Raw genomic sequence first — 12,421 nt, 5'->3', positions numbered from 1 at the left:
TATAAATGGAACTGAACACCAAAACCTATTAATCATTAGCTGCATCAGTCATTTCTAAGCACCATGGTTGGACTTGGACCAAACTATTAAAAAATCGAACTGAACACCAAAACCTATCAATCATTAGCTGCATCAGCCATTTCCAAGCACCATGGTTGGACCAAACTATTAAAAACGTTATGAATGGAGCAGGCCAAATTCAACTCAAACGAAAGATATGCAAGTAGTAGCAACAAGCAACAGAATCGGGGTAGGCTCATCTAGTAAAGTTGACCCGGAATAATTAATTTGGGTGGCTATTTTTGAACTATATTTTGGACGAATCCAATTTGGAAGACATGAGATTTGACATTTGTGGGTTATACCCTCTATGCTTTTAGTCTTTATATACACCAACCTTGAACCTCAAATACATACCATCTTCATTTCATTTGTGCGAGTGCGTGGTAGACAGAAAATGGAACCAAAAGAAACTCCGGCATTGTTACAAGGCCAAGCAGAAATTTGGCAACTCATTTATGGCTCGGTAGATTCTATGGCACTGAAATGTGTCGTGGAGCTCCGCATTGCTGACATTATACACTCTCATGGTGGCCCCATTACTTTACGCCAAATAGCCTCCGAGGTTGATTCCCCCTCTCCTAGTATCGCCTACCTTGTACGTATCATGAGATTATTGGTCCGCAAAAACATCTTCACTGAACATCATCATCTAGTGGAAAGTGGGGAAACACTCTACGGGTTGACGCAAACGTCAAGATGGCTTTTGCGTGATGCTGAGTTGAGCATAGTGCCATTGGTGTTATTGAGGAACCATCCAATGCAATTGGCACCGTTGCATTGCCTTAGCCAAAGTGTAAAGAAAGGGGGAACTGCATTCAAGAAGGTTCATGGCTGTGAGGTTTGGGACTTCACTTCAAAAAATCCTGAGTACAACAACATCTTCAATGATGCCATGGCATGTATGACGAAGAGTGTGATGGCGGCGCTCCTAGCGGAATACAATGATGGGTTTGGGGGCACCGTGGGATCATTGGTGGATGTTGGAGGTGGGATAGGAGGGATGATGGCTAAGATTGTTAAAGCACATCCATGCATCAAAGGTGTTAACTTTGATTTGCCGCATGTTGTGGCCATAACACCCGTGCGCCAGGGGGTCTCTCAAGTCGGAGGTGACATGTTTGACGCCATTCCCAATACGGATGCAATTTTCATGACGGTGTATTTAGTAGTCCACTTGGTTCCAACTTTTTCTTTCTATGAAGTTTTACTTTGCTTTTGTTGATAGCTTGATGTCAGCCACTTAAAAGTAAAATATTGATCATCACTTCAAATTGTTAAAAAAAAAAAAAATCAAAATTAATATAATTATGTATGTATCTCTATGTTTATAGTTTGGGAACATTATATAATAGAAGGTATTTAAAAGAGTCTTCGGAAGACGAGAGTTAGTCCCACATGCAAAAGAGAGAAAATAATGGAAGTATTTTATAATGTCCAATTCACACCAAGTTATTACTTTAAAGTAATACCTGTATGCACTTGTGTGTTTACTCTAACTTTAGAGGTTTTTTGGGCTCCTTTGTATCTTAGAGAAGTATTTCCTATAACCGAGTGTAACCCAATTGATCAAAATTGATGAGAGCAAATAATTTCTTAAGGAAAACAACTCTATATAGCGCTCCTTAGGAGAATTTCTTATTACTGCTTTAGATTTCTATGCTAACATAAATAACAAAATTCATGGCATTGTAATGTGGGTGTAGTGGGCCGGGTGCTACACAATTGGAGTGATGAAGATTGTATGAAGATTTTGAAGAACTGCCGAAAAGCAATACCAAAGAATGGTGGAAATGTAATTATTGTTCATGTTGTTCTTGAGAAGGAAAGTAAAGATTTATTTGATGAGACTCGCATGGCATTCGATTTATTGATGATGGCATACACCACTGGCGGAAAGGAGAGGACTGAACTGAAATTATTGGAGGAAGCAGGCTTTGGTCGCTACAAAATCTTCAAAATTGCAACTATACCATCAATCGTTGAGGCCTATCCCGAGTGACATACAATTGCTATTGTGAAGTTGCCATGCGCACAAACACATTGTTGACTTGATGCTCGTTTTATTGTAACCAAATAAGCCCAATAAAAGCAAAAAAAAAAAAAAAAACCAAATAGACTGCATGAAAAGAAGATGTGACTTAAGTTAAGAAATAATTGGGTTTAGTTTATATGGGATTCATTGTCAAATAGACCAAACCCAATTGTCAGTCAATTTTTATTTTTTATTTTATTTTTTGTAGGACAGTATTCAAGATCTCATCGAAAACTTTCAGTAGCTTGCCAAACAAAAGCTAAGAGAAAAAATAGCATCCTTGGACAATATAGCGAGAAAAAAACTATTTGAAGAAATAGCAAAATGCCCTAATGCGTTACAAAATTTTGCTTCAGCCAATGATCCAATGAGATGAATAATTGGAACTAATGTAATTTGTATCGAGCTTATTAGGAGCATAATTACTTGTATTACTTTTCTAGCACATTACAAAAATCGTGAGAAATTCTGACTGGAGGTTTTTGACGTGTGATTTTTGACGTTTAGCAACAGTTAAAAGGGGGGATGTAAAAAATCCCGGATTTTTGACGTGTCAAAACCGACACGTGGAAAAAAAAAATTTTGACGTGTAGGTCTTGACACGTCAAAAAAAAATTTTGACGTGTCGATTTTGACACGTCAAAAATTTTTTGACGTGTCGGTTTTGGCACGTCAAAATTTTTTTTGACGTGTTGATTTTAACACGTCAAAAAAATTTTGACATGTCAATTTTGACGCGTCAAAAAATTTACTTGTTTTTTTTGACATGTCACGCCATTTGACACGTCAAAAAATATATATAATTTTTTTTTTAATAAAAAATAATTACAATATTCTAATTCCTGATATTCCAATACAATAATTCCAATATTTCTAATCCACTTACAATCCATAATCCACACACAGAATTAACAATATCCATAATCCACCTACATAATACACATCCATAATCCACATCCAATACATAATCCATCTACATAATACACATCCAATACATAATCCACATCCAATACATAATCCACCTACATAATACACGTCCATAATCCACATCCAATACATAATCCACCTACATAATACACATCCATAATACACATCCATAATCCACATCCAATACATAATACACATCAATAATCCACATCCAATACTTAATCCAATCCAATAGATAATCCACATCTATAATACACATCCATAATACACATACATAATACACATACATAATATGCATACATAATACATATACATAATACACATTCATAATCCACATACATAATCCAATCAAATACATAATCAAATCCAATACATAATCCATATCCATAATACACATCCATAATCCACATACATAATACACATCCGTAATCCACATACATAATCCAATCCAATCCATAATCCACATACATAATCCAATCCATAATCCACATACATAATCCAATCCAATCCATAATCCAATACATAATCAAATCCATAATCTCTAATACATATAGCTACTAATAGTTCCAGCCCACCCATTAGCAATCACAAGAACATACTATGAGGTTCAAAGAATATATATATCCAACACAACTTCATTAAACAAAATTCAATATCCAATATCCAATATATATATCCAACACAACACAACTTCATTAATAATATATATCCAATATCCAATATATATATCCAACACAACACAACTTCATTAATAATATATATCCAATATCCAATAATATATATCGAACACATACTTCATTAAACAAAATTTCAATACATATACTACATTCCAACACAACACATAACAAAACATATATATACATCGAAAACACGTTCTAACACAAGGCAAAACAAATATACAATAAAACACATCTGGACTATCTACTAGAAATAAGTTTCAATTAGTCTCAACAAACTTATAGTTTTATCTAACTATATACAAAACAATAACAGTACTATGTATACAAACAGTGATGATCAACGACATGTGGCGCCCAACTCAACACAGTCATCCCCCAACTCTTAATCTGCATTACCTGCAAATGAGTTGTGAACCAATAATAATCAATACAAAAATTCAAAATTACTATGTAATATGATACAAATATACGTAAGTTCTAAAATGGACCGTTGTAACTAAGAGTTTCTAACAATTGTTTCTAACAGTTAACAATTGTTACAAAAACAAAATAAAATATATCATTACCTCTGTGGGGCGCAAATCCAGACGTCAACCCGAACATGGCCTCGATCTGGCGGAAACAAGCGTCAATCATAGCATCTTTCTCTGCTATCTGCGCTTTTTGTGCTTCAATCTGCCTCGCCATCTCTTCCATTGCACTTCTTTGTGTTGCCCGCTCTTCTTCCATTACACGTCTTTCTTGTGCCCGCTCCTCTTCAAGTTCTCCAATTCTATCCGTCATCTGTGAGAACGAAGAGCTCCAAGAATTTTGAGACCGTATCTGGGACGGTGTATAGTATGAATGTATGCTGCCCCCGCACCGGCAGCACATTCGGACCCAACTGGCGGACCCTGCCAGCATACTCAGGCTTATTTCCATGCGCCTGAGCATACGCGTCATCAGGTGTCCACCGTACCGTCCCTTCCGTCATGGTCTTACTATTTGCCGGGTCAGTGGGCATCAATTCCTTCATCCTTTCCTGTACATTAAAAAAGAAATTAGTATCTCGTATAAGGAACGTTAATCATAAGTAATTTATCAAAATATATATGCTTGAGTACTTACACATCTCTCCCTGACCACGTCATTCGGATAGCCACCATCCTTCGTTGTGTAAGTAATGACATAACTTTCTGTTCGAGTTGGAGGAGTGCCGCCCTTGGCTACGGTCTGCATAGAAAATATATCAATACAACAACAAAAACAAAAAAAATTAAGAAAAACATAGACCTAAACAACCGATTATATATATATATATGCAGTAAATATATATAAATACCTCTTGATATGTCGCTCTAGCGAAGCTCATCGACCCGGTGCAGTGAGGTGTGTTGTTTTTTGCTCGCAATGACTTCATCTTGGCAGCAAACTCCTACATGTATATCACTCTTAAAATGTCAATCCTAACCTAATTATAATTAATGAAACTAAACAATTACAATTAATTCCACTAGCCAATTGCTCATTTTCTCTTCCTATTCAAATATATTCATATATTTCTTTACTATATGGACAATAATCAACAACGGAAGATTGATCATCACAAGCCTATGAACAAATTAAAGCAAACCAATCAAAAAGACATATTCTAAAAACACTCCGGACATACCTAATTTTTCGGGTCACACCATCTCGCCAACAAGACATTCAAGTCCTCGGCGTCGTATTTCCTAACGGCAGCCTCACCCATTCTCGCCTTCACTGAGTCTGGAGTATCGCCCTCCTTGATTTTTAACTTGCGTTTTACAGCGTGTCTCCAACTCTTCAGCTTCGAGCTCATATCTTTGAAGGCGTCTCTTTTAATCGCCTGAAGATCGTATTCAGGTGGCATGTAGAACTGAGTCTGCATATATACCAAGTAAAAATTAGGTGTATAATTGCACACATTAACAACGTTTAAAATATTGAAAAACACATCCGAAAATATGAGAACAAATTTAACAATACCATGAAGGCGTCCCATACATCTTCCTTCGCACGGGGATGTACATGCTTCCAGTCATCCTAAGCCTAACATAAGTCCCGGCCCTTATGACGTTGCCGGTCTCCCTTCTGAATTTCATCCCACTAAATTCTACGGGCTGCCACGCCTTATTGTACTCGCAGACGATTTTTTGCCCTATGGGGACCTCCCACTTCTTGTTCGATGGTGGGATGTCCACCACCTGAAATTGGGTGCTGTCGTCTCCCCCGATCCCTAACACATTAATAATTGCAAATGTTAATTGTTTGAAATTTAATAGTAACTACGTAGTATTAAATTGTTTGAAATTTAATATTGAAATTTTATACATGTTCAATATGGGTATTTAAAGCATATATACTTACTTATTGTCCGGAGCTGGCGAATGCCTAACTCCTCTGGACGATCAGGGGCCTCCAAGTCACCTGAGCCATCATCTGCGTCCTCCCCATAATACTGTGTCTCGCTATCATCCGGAGGTGATGGCTCACTGTATGGGATACTCGTGTTTAACTCAGGAGGGAACATCCTCTCTACCTCACCATGCTCACATACCCCCAACTCGCTCAAGGACGGATTTGAGGCATCCGTGAGATACGGAACCTGCAAAGACCCTTTTCTCATGCTCAGGAAGTAAGGGTCTATACCCCTGGTCGTCTATCTGTATGGACCCCCGTCGTCTACTCTTCCCCCTTATGCTCATATCAACCTGCAAAACACATAATATACCCAATTAATTATGTATATAATAGATAAAAAATGCACCACAATACCCAATCAATGTATAAAGAAATAACATTAAATACGTCAAAATAATGTGAACTATATATATTATTAAAGTTTTAATTTTTTTAAAACAACATACGGATCTAAGTCTTGTCGGATGTAGTCAATACCATCCTGCAGATCCACTTCATTATTCCTGGTCAATAGGAGCAGCTCACACTCATGGTAGTTGACACTTTCATCATCAGAACCTTCGCATTGTCCAACATCGTATACGGTTCTAGGTTTAGTCCTTACAACACAAGCCCAATCAGTGTCCCTTTCATCTTGGATGTAAAAAACTTGGTCAACTTGTGACGTTAGCACATACGGCTCATCAGTAATTTCCTGACCCCGGTGGACAAGGTTTTTGAAGCTGACAAGCAGTATGCCATACTCGTCTACTTTGTACCCCCTGTCCCTCGTGTTGTCCGCCCAATCACACTTGAACAAAACATACTTAGTTCTGTCGAAGTACTCCACCTCAATTATTTCCGTCAACTTCCCATAGTACGTTTCGCCATCAACAGTTGGCACGCACACCTCACTGTTCTGGGTCCTTTTTCCAGCATCAAATGCAATAGTGCGAAATAGCTTTCCGTTAACCACATATCTATTATATCTGGTCGCTGTGGCCTTCGACCCTCTACAATGCGTTACCAGTTTGTCACCTATTTCCTTCCTTTGTCGATCGTCCAATCAATCGACCTGTTAGCACATACGTACAATTGACCATAAGAAAGTTAGTTTTGTTAGTTGTTATGAACCAATAACTAAATATAATGGGTATGCAACAGTTATACATCACGATAGTCTTACGTAGTCACAGTACCAATCGCAGAACAGCGCACGATGTTGGGTTTCCAATTGGTCCTCCGTCGTTCGCCCCCTATCGCATGATCGCCTAAGTGTATCCATGTGCACCCTACAATACAAAGTTTAAATTATATTATAATTCACAACTAAGGGTGCAAGATGATATTGAACTTGCATACACTACTAACACGACTTACGTCCGTAGTTGAAGGAACTCATCCGAGTTAAACAAAATGTATCGATGAATTTGTGTCAAAGTGACACGGTCGAGGATGACTCGTGTTCCCGCACCTTTTGAACCATCCGGGTTTCTTATAGCCCTATTGTGAAATGTTGGTGCGTGATCTAGATACCTTGAGCAGAACGCCACCAACTCCGTTGCTATGTAGCCCTCCGCAATGCAGCCCTCAGGAACCGCTTTATTGCGAACATTAGATTTGAACACTCCAAGGCTTCTACATATGATCATAATTCAGTAATTACAGTTAGTGACGGTTGTATATCGGAGAAAAAAATAATTTCATGAATATTAGTAAACTATTTTACCTTTCTGCCGGATACATCCACTTATACTGTACCGGTCCACCAAGTCGGCATTCACGGACAAGATGCACGACTAAGTGAACCATTATAGTAAAAAAACTTGGGGGGAAGACCCTTTCCATCAGGCACAAAGTAAGATAAATGTCACCCTCTAGTCGGTCCATATCATCTCGTGTCAATGACGTTGAACATAGGCCCCTGAAGAATGCAGACATCCCGACAAGTGGTCTAACCACGTTCTCTGGCAATGATCCATGCAATGCAATAGGGAGAAGTTGTTGCATAATTACGTGACTATCATGGCTTTTCAAACCAAATATCGTACGATCACTAAGTCGTACACATCGGGAAATATTCGAGGCATATCCGTCCGGCACCCTTACATTCCGAAGCACTTTCAAAAAATGTGTTTTTTCATCCTTAGACATCGTGTGACAAGCTGTGGGCATATACGTTTGACCATCCTCACCCATGTACGAATGAAGTGCATGTCTCAACCGCATTTCTTGCAAATCTGTGCGGGCTTAGATGTTGTCTTTCGTTTTCCTTAAAATGTCTAGTATTGTGCCTAGAATGTTATCCATCACATTTTTCTCAATGTGCATGACATCAAGGTTGTGCCGCAATAGATTATTTTTCCAATACGGCAACCTAAAGAAAACACTTTTCTTCTTCCACAATACGTTAGCAATCTCGCCTTCTCTTTCTGTCGGCCCACTCTTCTTCCGTTTCTTGTCTTTTTTTCTCATTATCCGTCCTTGCCTTACCGGCATTCTCATCTTCATATGTCATATCTTGTAATTGTCTAAGAATGTTATCTCCACTTGGCACATCTGGGCACATTCAAATTCTTCTTTCCCATCAAATGTTATTTTATTCCTCCTCCACGGATGATCAATGGGCAAGTATCGTCTGTGCCCCATATAACAAAATTTTCTGACATGCTTTAACCGCGTGGACCTCGTCAAGTATATACAGCAAGGACATGCCTTCTCACCCCTCTTAGGCCACCCAGACAAATCTGCGTATGCCGGGAAGTCATTAATTGTCCACATTAACCGCGCCCGCAGCACAAAGTTCTTTTTTCTGGACACATCAAATGTGCATACACCTACAGTCCATAGTTCCTGTAACTCCTCAATTAAGGGTTGTAGGTAGACATCTAGATCCATTCCAGGTGACTTTGGGCCTGGGATTATCAAGGATAGTATAAATGATGTTTGTTTCATGCACGTCCAAGAAGGCAAGTTGTACGGTACAAGCATTACAGGCCAAATGATGTGGGATGTGCTCATGTTCCCGAATAGATTAAATCCATCCGAGGTTAGTCCAAGCCTGATGTTCCTGCTATCCGCTGAAAAGTCTGGATGCAAATTATCGAATGCCCTCCATGCTTCACCATCGGCCGGATGCCTTAATACACCGTCCTTAGTCCGACCTTCTGCATGCCTCCTCATATAAGGAGCAGTATGCTCTGACATAAACAATCTCTGTAGCCGTGGTATGAGTGGAAACCACCGCAACACCTTGACCGGGCGTTTCTTACTCGATGATATGGGTTGCCCATCCTCATCCAACTGAATTTCATCCTTCCACTTAGATACTCCACAAACAGTATATGTATCCAAATCCTGATTATTCTTCCAGAATAACATACAATTATTAGGACATGCTGGGATCTTCTCATACCCGAGGCCCATGTCCCTTAAAAACTTTTTTGCCTCATATGTATTAATTGGCAAAGCTTCATCACTAGGAGGCAGCAACTGATTGATGAACTCAAGAAAAGATGAAAATATTGCGTTACTAAGTCCGCCAACACACTTCAAATTGTACAGATGTATAGTAGCACTAAGCTTGCTATGTTTGGTCCCATCATGAAGTGGCTTCTCTGCCTTCTTAAGCAAGTTATTGTACTTTAGTACGTCACCATTGTCAGTTGCTTCATTCACAATTTCTTCATTCCCCTGTACCGCCACTTCAATCTCACAATTGTCTTCCACGACACCGTGCATGCCGAATAGATCACGCAACATTGACTGCATGGTTTCACCTTGTGCTGTGCCTATACCCTGATCTATGATCGTGGGAGTCGAAATAGACACTGCAACAAGAGACTGAACAGGCCTCTCCCCGTGATAATACCAAGTTCTGTATGCAATCATTATTCCCTTACCCCCTGTCAAGTGGTCAAATACCAAATCCAGCGGATGGCGCTGCTTTTTACAGCACACCTTACAGGGGCAGTGAATTTTTTCATCAGGGATTGTACAGTTCCTAACTGCAAACTCCACGAATGATCTACACCCGTCTCTGTATTCCCTCGTACCCCTAGACTTTGTTATCCAACTCTTGTCCATAGCTTTAGTTACTGTAACCCTAACTGAATAAAATAAATCTAAGTTAGTTAGTTAGATGTTATTTTTTTTTTCTTTTGTGTATTTGTTTAAGTACATCGTTACCATTTTTTGCATATTTTTTACAAATAAACACACACATTAAGTATTAATTATAACATCTACATAATTAAAATTTGCAAAACCTAAATAAAATTAAGGTCCAAATTTAAAAACATTTGACATGCCACGTGGGGAACCTAGATAAAATATATGTGGCTATCTTATTTGCTGGAAATTTTTTGTTTTCGTTTTTTATGACATTTACATAATCTGAAGTTGTAAGACCTAAATTAATTATTTTGTTATATAGGGGGACCCTAAATAAATTAGATATACCTAGCTAGGTTAAATGTTGGTTTTCTTTTGTCCGCTTATTATAACATTATGCATTTGTATGGGAAGTGTATATAAAACAAATCAAGCAACCTATGTTAGTTATTTCTTACTTTCTTTTTTCGATCTTAGCATGTACATACTTATTATAAATTTACAAAATTTAATCATAAATTAACGATTGACCAAAGTAGATATGCATTTCTTATTTGTGTATATATATATATATATATATATATATATATATTTGGTTACAACAATGTGCAAAAAAAAAACCTACACAAATATGGGTCTAAATGTAAATGCAAAATTCTATACAAAAAAACTAATTTCAAACTATATATGAGGGTACATAATTTTGCATGCATGCATGCAAATACATTAAACAATATTTTCATCATATACAAAATATATATGTCAAACAGGTAATATTACATAACATAAATCTTAAGCAAATAAATTAATTGGCTAACATGTAAAAAAAATTAAATTTGCTAATATAATTAACTACATCAACAATGTATAATAATATACTTATATAATCTATATATTAATTTATATAAATAAATAAATTATTTTATAACTATATATATATTTTCTGTATATATATATATTTTAAAAAAATCAGGTATATATATACCTGATTTTTGAGAGTTGATCGGGAAAGGCTTGGTCGCTAGAGGGAGCAGCGGCGATGACGGACGCCAGTGAGAGAGAGAAGCACCACCGAGGGAGAGAGAGAACCACCAAGAGAGAGAGAGAGACAACGCGCGTGATCCAAAGAGGCCTAGAGAATGGCCGGGTGGAGAGAGCACACGGGTGAGAGAGATGCTGCGCGCAGAGGGGGCTGATGGAGAAAAAAAAAAGGCTGAGGAAAATGGGTCTCTGGCCTGAGTTGCGTGGGGGAGAGAAAGAAACAAAGGGAAGAAGGAAGAAAGAAGGGAGAAAAAGAAAAAAAAAAAAAGGGAAGTTGCAGCTTGCGGGCGCGCCTTCCCGAGGAAAGTTTTTGATGTGCCACGTGTGCATGTCAAGAACTCTTTTAATTTTTTTTTTCTTTTTTTTTTGTAAGAATTTAAATTTAAATTTCAAAAATATACAATTTTAATTTATACCATTATTTATTATATCAATTTTTTCTCTTGTATAACACAATATCCGTACAATATACTTAAAACTAATTAGATAATAAACAAATTAATACTCTAAACGTACAAATAATAAAATTCATTTGTTTAATTAATATTACTAGCTAGAATTATTTATGCATGAGAATTTCATATCATATATATATATATGAATGAAATGTTTGATTCATATACATGTATTAATATTAATTGTACAACAATATATGATTATAATACTAACTAATTGCCATGCATGTGATATATATATACGTATTTACTAATTAATTTATACTAATATGATATAATTGATTTTTTATACCAATTGAAATCTTAATTTTACATATACCAAGTAATTTATACTAATGATAATAAACTATAATTTATACGAATGACCATAAAAATTAATTTTTAAAGCCAATTAACATTAATTTTTTTTTAATGCATATTTTTTTATATCAAAATTAAATTTATTTTTGATATATATATATAATTGAAAACTTTTTGACGTGCCATGCATGACACATCAAAACTTTTTGACGTGCTATGTGTGGCACGTCAAAAAATTTTAATTAGTAATTCCAACATTTTATGTTATTTAAATTATATTTATTTTAATTTTATTAAAATTATATTTACTCTATCATATAATTTTTTCCTCTTATACAACACATTGTCAAATTACAATTAATTAGAGAATAAATAAATTAATATTCTAGATTTATAGATAATTAGAT

General features: G+C 36.7%; 1 protein-coding gene across 1 annotated transcript; it reads left to right on the top strand.

Annotated features, from left to right (window-relative positions):
- The first annotated feature begins 457 nt into the window (after positions 1-457).
- On the top strand, positions 458-2,062 carry LOC132183300 (desmethylxanthohumol 6'-O-methyltransferase-like). The gene is made up of 2 exons (XM_059596702.1): positions 458-1,211; positions 1,764-2,062. The coding sequence occupies exons 1-2, from the start codon at positions 458-460 to the stop codon at positions 2,060-2,062; spliced, it is 1,053 nt and encodes a 350-aa protein (XP_059452685.1).
- The last annotated feature ends 10,359 nt before the right edge of the window (positions 2,063-12,421 follow it).

Source organism: Corylus avellana, chromosome ca5 (assembly GCF_901000735.1).
Source record: "Corylus avellana chromosome ca5, CavTom2PMs-1.0".
Taxonomy (NCBI): Eukaryota; Viridiplantae; Streptophyta; class Magnoliopsida; order Fagales; family Betulaceae; genus Corylus; species Corylus avellana.
This window is presented reverse-complemented; position numbering and strand designations above follow the sequence as displayed.